General features: G+C 39.0%; 1 protein-coding gene and 1 pseudogene across 4 annotated transcripts in view; both read right to left on the bottom strand.

The window, feature by feature from the left end:
* Rab6a (RAB6A, member RAS oncogene family) overlaps positions 1-15,980 on the bottom strand; it is a 36,852-nt gene that overhangs the window by 15,083 nt on the left and 5,789 nt on the right. For 2 of the 3 annotated variants that reach the window (XM_006982140.4, XM_076548325.1), the window contains 3 exons: positions 3,494-3,552; positions 1,943-1,996; positions 356-461 (listed from right to left, as the gene is read on the bottom strand). In XM_006982140.4, the coding sequence (XP_006982202.1) occupies positions 356-461; positions 1,943-1,996; positions 3,494-3,552 (219 nt within the window). Of the gene's footprint in view, positions 1-355; positions 462-527; positions 634-1,942; positions 1,997-3,493; positions 3,553-15,980 lie in introns of all 3 variants that reach the window. The other variant, XM_006982141.4, reaches the window with a different exon arrangement.
* LOC143267998 (cytochrome c oxidase subunit 4 isoform 1, mitochondrial pseudogene) lies at positions 3,559-13,224 on the bottom strand (annotated as a pseudogene). The gene has a single exon (XR_013043585.1). The product of XR_013043585.1 is annotated as a cytochrome c oxidase subunit 4 isoform 1, mitochondrial pseudogene (transcript).

Raw genomic sequence — 15,980 nt, 5'->3', positions numbered from 1 at the left:
GGCAAGAGGCTTAAATACAGACTATCTTTGAAATCTGAGTAAATTAATGAATAATACTCCTTTAACTCTAATTATGGGATAGTTTATGGATAAGAAGATAGTACAGAAGCCTTGAAAAAGATTCATAAGTAGATCCGAAAGATAGTTTCTGAAGGTGGAAACACTGGCATAGAGAAATAAAGCATATTGGCATAAACACGGAGGCAAGTATTTCTGACTTGGCTAGTCTGTGATACAGTTTGCTATGATAAAACATTTTACATGCCAGTAAGGAAAACAAGCACGAGACAAAACATGCATGCAGCTAAGCTAAAGGTTGAAAGAAGATTAGAAATGCATAATTCCCCCCACTCACTTGTGATATCATAAACAACAACTGCCACAGTGGAGTCACGAATGTAGCTAGGAATCAAGCTCCTGAACCGCTCTTGACCTGCTGTGTCCCATAATTGCAATCGCACCTAACAACAAAATCAGTCAAACAAGCAAGAAAAGTAAGAAAGGTCAACCTATTGCAGTATACCTACTTGTGATATCGTAAACTACTACGGCTGCAGCAGAGTCACGGATGTAACTGGGAATGAGGCTACGGAAACGTTCCTGACCCGCAGTATCCCACAGCTGCAGCCTGATCTGTGGGATGGGAAAAAATAAATAAAAACAAAAAACAAAACAAAAACCCGAAAAACTAATACTTAAAAAAAGGAATGACTTTTGTAATATGAGTAGTAGACAACTCATGTAGAGTTTTAATGTAGAGGAATGAAAACAACATAAAACTCATTTCTGAAAAGTGAGCAGAATTATGAAGTTGCTTGTTCTGAAGGTACAATTACTGAAAATGCTTTGTGAAAGATTTCACACAATCAGAAACAGGGCTTTCACTGCTCCCTGAACTTTGAATCCCAGTGTCTTCCAAATGATAAAAAGTAGGGTTGATGTTCAAATACTGAGCATAAAAGAGGTGAAGGTAAATGTTAATGGAAACCTCAAGCTATCAGATGACAGAGTAAAGAAAGGAAAGGCTTCTCTGAAAACCTCTCAAGCTAAGCTGTGTGTTTCTGGGCCTGTGACTACTATGTGTGCTTCTTCTATACACTTCTGCCCAGAACATTATGGATAATGGGGGAGGAGAAAGAAAAAAGAGAATATATTTTTGCAATCTTACATAAAAATGCTTTACTTTTTTTCTGCCACATCCACATTATACAAAATCCTAAAAATAAGTTTTCTTACCCAGACAAAGCAGTTTCCAAGCTCTCAAGTTTTAAGAAAAGCTATATTATATATGAAAACATCCAAAAGGAAAAAAATGACATACTTCAGAAATAAGAAAAAATATTAGAGGTAATGTATTATTTTGCAGTTGTTTTGTATACATAAAGTTATTCACTGTTTAAGTGATGATAGGAATCTCTTCAAGGAGGAGTAGGCCAAAATATAATTTTCTTTAAGGAACACTCAACAATAAGGAAGATAAAAAATCTGACAGATAAATATGTATTCCCCTATTTAACCACTCTGTTACATGTTCTACTCTGACAGTCTTTAAGTTCACAAATTATGAAACCTTTCTGAATAACCTAAGTGGTGCTCAAAAGATCCTGAGTGTTGCTCAAAAGATCTTTAGTAGCTCTAATTTCTTCATGAAAATTCCTTTAATTCTCTTATAAATCGATCTGCTGTTCTTCTCCTAAATCAAGACAGCAAAATAAACCTAAGGACATCAGGATTTTACAAACAAATTTTGACTTTCTTCCTTTGGATATGAAATGGAAGAAATCAGAGTGCCAAAAACAATTCTGTAATAAATTTTTCTCAAGATCTAATATTGATGATTTTGCTAAGCACTTTTGATAGTGACAATTACTGACTACAGCTATGATTCTAGTTTTCCAGCCTGGAGTGTTGCAGAAAACTGCACACTCAAAACATTACTCACTGTTCGATCCTCCAAGTACATTGTTTTTGATAAGAAGTCAATGCCAATTGTTGCCTATAAAACAAAACAAAAGAGTTAGCGAGTGATAATAGCTTGGTTGTAGCCAACAGTTTAGGTTATAAATAGGATTTATAAATTTCAAAGAAATAATGAATATACACATAACCACACTTTAGCCAAGTGAGAACTTGCTCTGTGTTGGAGACTAATTACTTCGAGCCCTTTATGTGATCAACTCTCATCCTCATTCATTAAAGATAACTCATTCTCATATTATTTTTTCTCAGAACAAGACAATGGGGACAATTTCTGGTATATTTTTACCAGAATATTCAAATATCTGAATATAAATCTTAGTCTGAATAACCTAATGTTCCCAAGTCAAAATGGCTTTATCTGCCCCCACAGCAATTTTATGAAATACTGTTGATGTAAATGCAACCATACCTAAACTTCCCACATAATGGCTTGTTCTGGTGCTACAGACAGCCAGAGACCCAGAAGTATGATTTTCAAAGGGACATGACTCTTCTAATATATAAATAATGTATTAAAGCAAGGAAAACAAATTTTCTCTTTATCATTCAATGCTAAGTATCTCCTGTGATCCAAATACAGTGCAAAATACTGTGTGCCTGGTTAAATAATAAAGAATTTTAAAAGGCAAAAACTAGAAAAAAAGTGGACAAGTTAAGGAAGTCTAAAATTAAACAGGAAGATAAATTAAAAATAACTGGGATATGGGGGCTGTAGTGACAGCTCAGCAGTTAAGAGCCATTCTTACAGGAATGCAGGTTCAGTCCCCAGCACTCACATGGTCCGCAACCATCCCTAACTCCTGTTCCAGGGGGTCCAATGCCCTCTTCTGACCCCACGGGCACAAAGCATGCACGTGGTGCACAGACATAAAAGCAGGCAAAACACTCACTCATAAAATAAAATGAATGCATCCAATTTTAAAGGAAAAAGAGGAAAAGGGAAAGAAGTGGCTGCATGATGGCACGTCCCTCCCTGCTTCTGATCCACTGACAAGTGAACTGAACTAGTTAGTCCCCTGTAACTGTCCTGTCATGATGGCCCGAATCCTCTGACATCATAAACTGAAATTAATTCCCAATCTCAGACTTGGATGAATTCCCTATTAAAAAAAAAAAAAATCTGGTATCACTTCTAGTTCCCTCCAAGATATTAAATATAATTTTTCAACAGACTTTGAAAGAAGCAAACTGAGTAAGGCTAGGACTACGGACAAGACCATTTATACTTTGTGTTTATATGACCACTTACACATTACTGAAATTATTGAAAGCACTTTTCCCTGTTTTTGGTTTGTGAAGACAGGGTTTCTCTGTGACTGTCCTGGAATGGAACTCAAGAGATCCACCTGCCTCTGCCTCCCAGCTGCTGAGATTAAAGTCATAAACCACCATCGCCCATAGAATGCACTTGTGTGTCTGTGACTGCATGTAAATAAATGAACTTTTAAAAATACCTTAACCAATTCTTGTAACATTAAGAAATAAATTGAATAAATTGGCAAAAACAAAATACCTGATAGGTGTTGTCAAAACTGTCATACATGAATCTGGTGATCAAGGATGTCTTTCCAACTAAAATAAAAGAGATTTGAACATATTTAATACATTAGGTTCCCAGGCACTGCTCAAAGAGTTATAATTAAATTGAATGGAAAATATATTCAATGGTTTTATCAAAAGTTTGCTGACAGGGCTTTCTCAATAACAGATAATGATCTTTTCATATTAAGGGCAGGCAAAAGTATTTACCAAAAGTTGAGGAAAATGAAATAAAACAATCTTGTTGATATTCCAAATTCACAAAAGCAAAAGCAGGTATCACTTGAACCCAATGGGAGAAGAAACAAACAATAAAACTCACAGCAGCTCATGTTCAATTTTAGTGACTCAAAAGTGATCCATAGGACTAAAAAGCACTGAAGGACAAATAATCCTGAGATGGATCATCAGGGTCGGTCCTAGGACCCTAAGATTTTTAAAATGACATGTGAAGCTGTTCTGAAACTCATCTAGAGCTCAGATCAGTTATGGCCTGGCAGATTCTGTTTCACTGGTAGGGAAATTACACTGGGATTACAAGCCTGTGCCACTGTGTCTAAATTGAAATTTTTAGGAAAAGTGTCACTTAGACTGAAATAGTAGAGTACTGGGAATTTCCTCACTAATGACTGCGTTCTCCAAGAACAAGAACCACATCTAATTACTTTTCTATTTCTCCTGTCATGTCACATAGACTCTAATATAAAACAATTGTAAAAGCCAGGCTCAGGGGCACACACTTTTAATCCCAGGAAGAGGCAGGTAGATCTGTGAGTCAAGGCCAGCCTAGTCTACAATGTGAGTTCCAGACTAGCCAGGGTTACAAAATGAGAACCTGTCTCAAAAATCTCAAAGCAACAAAACAAAACATAATAAATTCTTTAAGTTAGAAAGGAACCAGGATGGGGCTGGAGAGATTGCTCAGTGGTTAAGAGCACCGACTGCTCTTCCAGAGGTCCTAAGTTCAATTCCCAGCAACCAAATGGCGGCTCACAACCATCTGTAATGAGATCTGGTGCCCTCTTCTGGCCTGCAGGTGTACATGCAGGCAGAACACTGTATATGTAATAAATAAATAAACCTAAAAAAAAAAAAGAAAAGAAAAGAAAAAGAAAGGAACCAGGTAAATAAACTCAAATGCTCCCCAAAATGTAAATATTTTGGGCAAGGGTTAAAAACCACTCAGTCACTGATATTTCAGTATGATTTTAAAGTTTGTTTGTTTTTTTTTAAAATATTATTTTAGCTTAAATTATGTATGTATGTACCTGTGCATGGGTGGGTGGGGGTACATATATACATAAGTGTGGGTGCCGATAAAGGTCAAAGGTGGCAAATCTACCAGGAACTGGAGTTAATAGTTGTGAACAGCCTGAAATGGGTGCTGGGAGCCAAACTCAGGTCCTCTACAAAAACATATGTATTCTTAACTTCTGAGACATCTTGCCAGCCTCAAGTTTTTATTTCAATACAATTTTTAGAGACTGGATTTTTTTTTTTTTTTTTTTTTTTTTAGTTTTTAGAGACAGGGTTTCTTTGTATAACAGTTCTGGCCTTCCTGGTACTCTCTCTGTGGACCAAACTGGCCTCAAACTCACAGAGATCCACCTACCTGCCTCTGCCTCCTGAGTGCTGGGATTAAAAATGTGTACCGCCACTGCCCAGCTTTTTTTTTTAAAGATAGGTTTAAAATATATATATATATATATATATATCTCGCTCTGGCTATCCTAGAATTCTCTCTGTAGACCAGGCTGGCCTAGAACTCAAAAAAATGCTTGCCTCTATCTTCTGAGTACTAAGATTAAAGGTGTGCATCATCATGCCCGGACAAATAAAGAATCCTTAGCAGCATGTGTAAGATCTCAACATTCAATACAACAGAACACTCTGAGAGAAAAACAAACAAAAATAATCAAGAAAATCTAAATAAATAGAAGGAAGAATCAATGGGGGCTGAAGAGATGGTTGCCCTTGAAGAGGAGGTTCCATTCCTAGTACCTACAAGGTGACTCCCATCCCAGGGGATCCATGTGTGAGTGACAGTCACACATGCAAGCAAAACATATGCATATGTTAAAAAATTAAATAAGAAGAATCTATGCTAAAATGACTCCCCAAATTACACACAACATAAGCCCTGTTATAACAACCTTTTGAAAAGACTACCAAATCAATTCTAAAGTTTATTTAGAAATACTAGTAATTTTTGAATAGTTAAAGCAATCTTGATAGCACTGAACAACTTCAAAACTGACTATGATCAACTATCAGAGTCCAGACAGTATGATAGTGGATACTGGCTTAAAGACAGAAAAACACAACAATGGAACACAACTAGGTTCAGAAATAGATAAAAATCTCTAGGCAGTTGAATAAACATCTCTATCCCTCTGAGACCAAAACTCTATTTCCTCTGACTCACACTCTCCTCCAGAAGGGACAGAGATCAGACTTTATATTTCCTTCCATCATAGCATCTTGAGAATATTAAAGGAAAGTTCCGGTTTTAAAAAGCACTTGTAGCTTAAACCATTTCCCTGAAATGAAACAACAGTATTTTTTTTGCCAGGCATGGTGGCACGTCTTTATTCCCAGCACTCAGGAGGCAGACGTAGATGGATCTCTTTGAGTTTTAGGTCACTCTGGTCTACATAGTGAGTTCTAGGACAGCCAGGGCTCAAACCCACACTCATAACAGTATTTAATTCTCAACTATGATACTGTTGCACATACCAGCCAGGCGGTGGTGGCTCATGCCTTTAGTCCCAGCACTGGGCAGCAGAGGCAGGTGAATCTCTGTGAGTTCAAGACCAGCCAGAGCCACACAGAGAAACCCTGTCTTGAAAAACAAACAAAAAGACAAAAACAAAAAACCCAGATAAACAAACCCACCCTACTCTTAGCTAGAGCAGTAAGAGAAGGATTATAGGAAAGATAGAAACTCTCTCATAGATAACAGAATTCTATACTTAGAAGACTCTGGACTCCTGTTTTTTGGGGGACAGAGTTTCCCTGTGGAACTCTGGCTGTTCTGGAACTCACTATGTAGTCCAGGCTGGCCTCCAACTCAGAGATTTACCTGCCTCTGCCTCTTGACTGCTGGGTTTGAAGGCATGCGCAACTACCACTTGACATGACATGACTATGGACTCGCCAGAAAACTCTTAGATCTTATACTTTCAGTAAAAGTGTAAGATACTAATTAACACACAGATCTGTAGTTTTTCTCCACACCAATAACAAATTTATTGAGAAAGAAACTAGAAAAATATCTTATTTAAATTTTTATTTTTAGCTGGGCGGTAGTGGCGCACGCCTTTAACCCCAGCACTCGGGAGGCAGAGGCAGGTGGATCTCTTTGAGTTCGAGGCCAGCCTGGTCTACAGAGTGAGATCCAGGAAAGGCGCAAAGCTACACAGAGAAACCCTGTCTCAGAAAAAAAAATTTTTTTTAATTTAAGTTTATTTTAAAAATTTAAAGGAACAAACTGTTTTCATCTTTTCTATCTACTTATTTTTATATATTTGGGTGTTTTGCCTGAATACATGTCTGTGTAACATTTGCATGCCTGGCACCCAGGGAGGTCAGAAGAGGGTACTGGATCCCCTGTGACCACAGTTACAGATCTTGTGAACTACCATGTGGGTAGGTGCTAGGAGGTGAATCCAGGTTCTCTGGAAAAGCAGCCAATGCTCTTAACTGCTGAGCCAACTTTCAACCACCACTCTGCCCCAAAATTCAAGTATCTAGTAGTAAACCTAAGGAAGAAAGTAAAAGATCATCAACGAAAAAAGAAACTGAAGACACTACACAAAGACTTCTATGCCCTAGATTAGCGGAATACTGTGAAAATGGTAAAATACCAGGATAGGTTGGCTCCAAAAGCTACACAGAGAAACCCTGTCTCGAAAAAAAATTTTTTTTCACATAAACTGGTCATTAATAATCCATTGGACACAGCAGCTTCCAGAATGCCGACTAAGGAGAGGAAGCTGGCAGGCAATGGGGGAGGTGGGGGGACGGTCTCACTTCTTCCACTCGTTGTTATCATAGTCCCACTTGGTGGAGAAGCCCTGAATGGGGTTGACCTTCATGTCCATCATCAGCTTGGCCACCCAGTCTCCATCAAAGGTAGGAGGGATGGGGCTGTACACATAGTGTTTCTCCCACATCAGAATAAGAGCTATGCCCACAACTGTCTTCCACTTGTTAATACTCCTGTTCATCTCAGCAAAGCTCTAGTTAAAACTGGATGTGGTATAATTGGACTCTCTCATCTCTGGACAAGCTGCCCCAGCCTTCTCCTCCAGGGCCTTCCGGCTGGCAGACAGCAACCTAACATGGGCCACATCAGGCAAGGGGTAGTCATGCTTATCAACATAAATAGGGAGAGCATAGTCTTCACTCTTCACAACACTCTTATGTGCTCAAACACACACTGAGGTGGAAATGGCTCTCTTGTCAATTAGGCTAAGTACCCTGGTAGCCACCAACATTCTGCCACTGCTGTTCTGGTGACTATGACTACCCTCTACACCCCAGTTGCTTGTGACTGGGAGATCTCAGATTCCCCACCCACCTACCCACCCAGACAGGGTTTCTCTGTGCAGTTTTGGTGCCTGTCCTGGATCTTGCTCTGTAGACCAGGCTGGCCTCGAACTCAGAGATCCGCCTGGTTCTGCCTCCCAAGTGCTGGGACTAAAGTCGTGCACCACCACCACCACCCAGCCGAGATCTCAGATTTTTAAAATCACCTATTTCACGTATGTGGGTGTTTTGCCCGTTGAGAACAGAGAATCTGGAAAAGCAGCCAATGCTTTTAACTGCTGAGCTTCTCTCCAGCCCTAGCATTTATATTCTAAAAACATTCTGTATAGGAATCTAATACAGTCAGTTCCATAAATAGTATGAGAACCATTGCCTTTCATAGAATAAATTCCAAGTGACTGATCAATTACCTTTAGCTTAGGTAAATACTCCTTCCTATGGAAACAAGCTTCACACAACATTCAATTCTGTAATGTTTTTCTTCCTATCCCATCATTATAACAGCTTATGTAACACTGAATCAAGTAAAAATATGTGATTAAGATATTCTAATAAAAAAAAAGGTTAAAGGGCTGGAGAGATGGCTCAGTAGTTAAGAGCACTGGATGTTCTTGCAGAGGTCCTGAGTTCTATTCCCAGCAACCACATGGCAGCTCACAACTGTAATCCAGTTCCAGGGGATCTGACACCTTCACACAGACAAATATGCAGGCAAAACGCTAATGCACATAAAATAAATTAAAAAAAAAAAAAAAAAAGAATTTATACTGAGGCAAAGAACACCAACTAAAACTAATAAATAGTGAATATTTAATTATCAATAATTATTCTATAGAGCATTATCTGTTCAATATTGAAGAGATATTCCTGAATCTGTGGAATCAGCTCTTCATAAAAGAATTTGTCAAATTGGGTGGTGGTGGTGCACACCTTTGATCAGCACTCAGCAGGCAGAGGCAGGTAGATCTCGGTGAGTTCGAGGCTAGCCTGGTCTACAGAGTGAGTTCCAAGACAGCAAAGGCTACACAGAGAAACCCTGTCTTGAAATATCTCCATCTCAAAAAAAGAATTTGTCTACTTGGAAAAATAAAACATTCTTCAGATGCTTTCAAACTCACTCTAATATTTCTACAACTTTAGTCAGGAAATTCTTTCATATATGACTTATCTTCAGTGTTTCAACTTAAGCAAATATTCTGTTCTCAAACTCTGTCCACTAATTTTAGCTTTCATCAAAGGAACCTTATCTACAGCCTTTATTACTAGTGTTCTAATGGAAAATTTTCTATCTACCTTACTTCTCATCATATTTATTAATTAGAACTATTCTTAAATTTTTATTTATTTATTTTTATGTGTATGGATGTTTTCCCTGCATGTATGTTAGTATACAATGTGCATGCAATGCCCTCAGGGACCAGAAGAGGGTGTCTGATCCCTGGGACTGGAATTATAGATTGTTGAACCACCATGTGGGTACTAGGAATCAAACCTTGGTCCAAGGGCAGCCAGTACTCTTAACCACTGAGCCATCTTGTCAGCCCTTACTTAGGAGTCTTTTGTAAGAATAAAACTTTCCTTTCCTCTTAAAAATTTTGAGTAACATGGACCCATAAATTTTTAATTCTGTAGGTTCAGACCAATACTATAATTATTTTGTTGCTGAAAGTATTTCAGCTTTTTCTACTGGGAACTTTTTCCGAATGGCTCTAGTTTTGTTTTGTGGTGCTAAGATCAAACAAACTCAAGGCCTTGCACATATTCAGTAAATTCTCTGTCACTGCTCTTCAGCCCTCTCAACATGCTCCCTTCCTCTTTTAAGCACCTCCTTACATTTTGCCATGACCAGAAACTCCAGGAACATCTTATATTTTCCTTGTACCAGTCCAGAAATCAATCACTCGGAAAAGTTCTTAGAAGTAAATAAATTAAAATTGTTAAGCATTCACAACAGGACAGATAGACATATCAAATAGCCAAATATTAGTTAATAGTATTACATATGAAAACAAATACACCAATACCTGAAAATAAGAACAAAGCTGGATTTAATTAAAAAAAGTGGGAAGGAAGGGGTTTAGTTTGACTACTCAAAAAAAAAAAAAAAAGTTAGTAGTGAAGCTGGAGAGATAATAGCTCAGCAGCTGCTCTTCCAGAGGACCCTGGTTTGATTAGAAGCATGGACATGGTAGTTCAGTTGACTCTAGTTTGATTCCCAGACATTCACATGACAACTCACAACTGTCACAGCTGAAATCGCAGGGGATCCCACACCCTCTTCTGGCCTCCACAGGCACCAGAGACATATATGGTGCAGACATACATACAGGCAAAACACCCACACACATAGAATTTTTTTAAATGTTAGTTTTACAGTAAATGAAGATAAATATTTACTGTTACAGTTGTCAGGAAGTGCTAGATGGGTTTTTGTTGCAAAAATAACATTACACATAATTTGCTAGAGATGCCATAATAAAGACCAAGTAGCTTAAGCAATAGAAATTAATTTTTTCACAAGTTAAAGTATTAGCAGTGTTGATTCCTTCTGAGGGTAAACCTGCTCTAATTCTTTTCCAGACCTCCTTCTGTTTTTTTTTTTTGGCCAATCCTTGGCCTTCCTTAGTGCACAGAGGCTTCAACATTATCTCAAACGTCTGGTATTTCCCCCTCAGTACAAATGTGATTAAATTTCTCCAGTATTAGCTTAACTATTTCTCCAAAACCCCTCACATGCTAAGACAATGCAAATTATGACCTTAACATGAACTTAGGGATGTAACATAATTTAAAAAAAAATGTGTATTTTTGTCTTCTCCCAAGTTTAAGGTACATAGCTCGTAAAGCCCTTCTATTTTTCTTATGATAGAAGTAATAAAACTGAATGGACATTTTTTTATTATTTGTAATAAACCCTAAACCCTAACTTAATGTCAATAAGGTGACTTCTGAAAATCCCAAGGATGAGAAACTAGTAGCCAGAACCAATCATATGATTAGAGTTGGAACTTTTAGCCCCATCTCTAGGAAGGAAACAGAAACAGAGGGTTAAGCTAAACAGTAATAGCCAAAGTAGAGACTCTTCCTTATAAAAATTTTAAAAGACAGGAACTGGAGAGGCTCTGGGTTGCTAACCACATCAAGGTGTGCAAGGATTGGAAAGAGCACGGTAGCCTTAATCTCAACCCTCTTCCCCACATACTACTCTATTTTCCACATCATCTGTGGGGCTGTGGGTCAAGAGTTCAGTAGCATGCCATGCACCTAGCATGAGCCAGGCCCTAGGGTTTAATCCACAGCACTAAAATTCAAGGAGGTAGAAAAAACACACACACATTAATTTATAAGCTGGCAGAGCTAAGATTTAGTTTCCTTTTTGGCTAGTTGTTTTGGTTTTGAGACAGGGTCTCTCTCCTTAGCTCTGGCTGGCCTGGAACTCACTATGTAGACCAGGCTGGCCCATCTCTATCTACCTCCTTAGTGCTGAGATTAAAGGCATGGGCTATCACACCTAGCAGAGTTTAGTTTTCTTAAATACAATGATGATGCTGTCATCTTTGTTTTTCTATTACTTTTTATGGTGCTAGAAATAAAAAATAGATCAAGAATTCTATTCTGAACTACATTCTTAGCTTCTGGCTTTTTGAGACAAGGTCTGACTGTATACCTGAATTTGAGTCATTCTATTCCCCTTTCTTAACTTTGTTCAATTAATTCATATTGAGTATGAGTTTTTTGTTACTGTTGCTGTTTTTAGAAAAGCTCACTATATAGCCAAAGCTAGCACTGAACTTGAAATTCTCATGCTTCAGCCTCTTGAAATGCTGGAATTACAAGTGTTACATATACTGTAAAATTTTAATTATCTATTTACTTCTTATTTTATGTGATGAGTGTTTAGTTTGCAATTATGTGCATGTCTGGTACCCTCAGAGGCCAGAAGAGGTGTGGTATCTCCTGGAACTGGAGTTAAAGATGGTTGTGAATCACTGTGTAGGTAATGAGAATGGAGCCCAGGCCCTCTGGAAGAGTAACCAGTGCTATTAACCACTGAGCCATCTGTCAGACCCCCCAAAGGAAATTATCTTAAGAATGCAAAACACATACGGCTAAACCACAAATTAACTTTAAAAAGACCCCCATAGATCTCACACTGTAGACCAGGCTGGCCTCAAGCTTGTGAGTGCAGAAACTACAGGTATTCTTTTTTAAAAATTAGTATAGGTGTGTTGCCTACGTATACGTCTGTGCGTTGCATGTGTACTTGGTACTGGAAGAATCCAGCGAAGGATGTTGAATCCCCTGGAAATGAAGTTAGAGGTACTTGTGAGCTGCAGTGTGGGTGCTGGGAATAAAAGTAGGATCTTCTGGAAGAACAACTCTCTTAACCACTGAGCCATCTTTCCAATCCCTGGCTTTAACTTTTCAAATACACCATACATTGAGTAAGTCTCCATTTTCTGTTTTTCACTACTTTAAAAAAAGGTCATGTATTTATTAAAATTTTTTTGAGTGCTATTATTCTCTACACAATAAGCTAAAAGTATGGCTATGAACAAGAAATTCATAACCCAGGCATGATGGCTCATACTGGTAGTACTAGTACTCATGAGACTATGGCAGAAATATCCCAAGTTCCAGATCAGCTTGTGCTGTATGTGTACGTGGGGAGAACGACAAAAACACAAAGACAGAAATCCATTTAAACTGGGGCTGAGAATATAGCACAGTTAGGAAAATGTTTGCCTAGTTAGTATGTATAAAGTCCATGGTTCACCGTTCAGCACACACAACAGTGAGACACTGCCTCCTCCAGCCTCCCTCCCCAAACTGACAAAAACAGTAATAGTGGGCTGGGAAGAGAGCTCAGTCAGTAAAGTGCTTGCACAAGCAAGCAAGAGGATCTGAGTTTGATCCCCAAAAGCAAGGTTTATAAGAGGCGAGAGGCTAGCCATGTAGGCATCTTATAATCTTAGCATTGGGGAGGAAGAGGCAGGTGGTTTCCTGGGGATCCCTGGCCTGTCAGCCAGCCTAGCCTGACCAGAGACCCTGTCTTAAAAACAGGGAGGACAAGACCTGACAACATCCAATGTTGTCTTCTGATCTGCAGCATGTACACGCACACGCGTGTACACGTACACACACACACACACACACACACACACACACACCACACGGGGGGGGGGGGGGGATGTGAGAGAAACAATAATGCCAACCAGGACTATTCTGTCCAGAAAGGTAGTAATTCTACAGGAAATATGGCCAACAAGAACTAAAGACCTAACATTAGACCCTGCACTGCAAAAAAATAATTCAAATGGGCCTACAAGTGAAATCCAATATTATATATAGAACAGGTAAAAATTAGTGTTTATCTCTTAAACAGAAGCAGTCAAAAAATCATCAATTTTTTAATTACTGTTTTTGAGAACTTCAGACAGGACACAGACACACACACAAAAAAAAAAAAAAAAAAAAAGGAGAGACGAATTTACAAAAACCTATGTGACCGGACAGATGGCTCACTGGGGTTAAGGGCACTTGCTGCTTTTTTAGAGGATGAAGATTTGGTTTCTGCTAACCACACGGCAGCTCCCAACTGTCTGTAACTTTAATTCCAGGAGACCTATCACTCTCTTCTGAACTCAAGAGGGCACCAGACATGCCCATGGTTTACATATATACATGCAGGCAAAATATTCATACACATAAAAATAAAACTAGCAGGGCATGGTAGGGTATGCTTTTAATCTCAGCACTGGAAATGTAAAGGGTGGGCAATCTGTAAATTTGAGGACAGTCCAGCATACATAGTAAATTCAAGGTCAAACAGTGCCAGGCAGTGAGTTCCTGTCTCCAAAAACAAAACAAAACAAAACCTTACACTATAAAGGTGCCTGCTGCAACCTAAATTCACTATGTACACAAGACTTCTTTTTTTCAAGACAGGGTTTCTGTTTGGTCCTTGCTGTCCTGGAACTCACTTTGTAGACCAGGCTGACGTTGAGATCTGCCTGCCTCTGCCACCCAAGAGTTAGGATTAAAGGCATGCACCACCACCACCACCACCACCACCACCACCACCACCACCGCCCCCCCCTCCCAGCCTGCCTCAACAACTACTTCTACTTCTTTTTTTAAAAGATTTACTTATTGTGTATTATGTATACAGTGTTCTGCCTACATGCCAGTTCTCATTATAGATGGTTGTGAGCCACCATGTGGTTGTTGGGAATTGAACTCAGGACCTCTGGAAGAGCAGTCAGTGCTCTTACCTGCTGAGCCATCTCTCCAGCCCCCTGCCTCAACTTCTTAAATGCTGGGATTATAGCAGTGTATGACTGCCTACTCCTCTATTCCTGCTTGTTTTTCAAAGAAAATTAGGGGCTGAAAAGAACAGCAAGTGTTCTTAATTGTTCAGCCACCTTTTCAGCCCCTAATTTTTTTTTAAAGGTCTTCCAGGACTACTTGAGACCTTGTCTAAAAAAAAAGAGAGAGAGGGAGGTGGAGGAATAAAACTAGGAAGATAGCTCCATCAGTAAGGTGCTTGGTATGTAAGTGTGAGGATCTGAGTTCACTCTCAAGCACTAATAATGGTAAGGCTGGGTATAGTTTGTTATCCTAGTACTAGGAAGGAAGAGACCAGTGAATCCCTAGAGATTACTGGCAGGCCAGCCTAGCCTAATTGACAAACTCCAGGTCCTAGTAAGAAACTGTCTTAAAATATTAAGGTGGATGGCTCCTGAGGAGTGAATAACAGCTGAGGTTGACCTCTCGCCTTTACACATACAGGTGCATACACACAGGGCTGGAGAGATGGCTCAGCACTTAAGAGCATTTGCTGCTCTTCTATAGGATGTAGTTCAATTCTCAACATTCACATGGCAGCTCACAACTGTCTCTTAACCTCAGTTCCAAGGGGGATACAATATCTTCTCTTTTAACCTCAATGGGCCATGCATGAACATGGTACACAAATGCATGCATATACACACACAGAACACGCCCTTTTAAAAAACGAAGAAAAATGAGTAGAAAGTAATTTTTAAAAATTGTATTTGTCATTCCTCAAAAGTTCTTGGGAAGAGTTTAAGTCCCAAGTCCTCCCATCCATAATAGGCAAGAGCTCTATCAATGAAATTTATCCCCACTCCTTCACTTTTTGTTTTATTTTTTGAAACAGGGTCTCACTATGTAGTCCTGGTTGGACTAAAACTCATAATTTAGACCACTGGCCTCAAATTCACCAAAATCCACTTGCCTGTGCCTCTTCAAGTGCCAGGATTAAAGGAATACACCATCAAACCCGGTCCTTTTTGTTACTTAAAAAAAAATAGTATTTTTTAGTATTTTTAGATTTATTTTATGTGTATGAATGTTTCACCTGCATGTATATGAACCATATAAATACATGCCTAGTGCCCAGAGAGGTCAGAGGGCATTGGTTCCATTGGTTCAGTTATGGATGGTTGTGACCCAGGATGGGAATCAAGCCTGGGTTCTCTGCAAAACAAATGCTCTTAAAAGCCTCCACCCCCTTTTTGAGACAGTCTCACTATATAGTCAAGGTAGCCTTGAATTCATTATGTAATCCATGTTTTCCTCAAACTTGCAGCAATCTTCTTTTCTCAACCTCCCATGCTGGAATTACAAGCGTTCTTCAATGTTGCTAACTCCAGGAAAGAGCAATCTAAGGACTAGGGAAATGGCTTAGTCAGTAAAGCACTTGGGCATTAAGTGCCCAGGTTGGACATTTAAAAAAAAAAAAAAAAGGCAGGTACAATGTGTAATCCCAGCACGGCAGATGCAGAGACAAGATTCCTGGAGCTTGCTGGCCAGCCTGTCTAGATGAATCGGTAAACTTTAGGTTCAGTGGGAAACTTATTTATTTGACATAAATAAATAAGGTA

This window comes from Peromyscus maniculatus, chromosome 1, assembly GCF_049852395.1.
Source record: "Peromyscus maniculatus bairdii isolate BWxNUB_F1_BW_parent chromosome 1, HU_Pman_BW_mat_3.1, whole genome shotgun sequence".
In the NCBI taxonomy this organism is placed as follows: Eukaryota; Metazoa; Chordata; class Mammalia; order Rodentia; family Cricetidae; genus Peromyscus; species Peromyscus maniculatus.
This window is presented reverse-complemented; position numbering and strand designations above follow the sequence as displayed.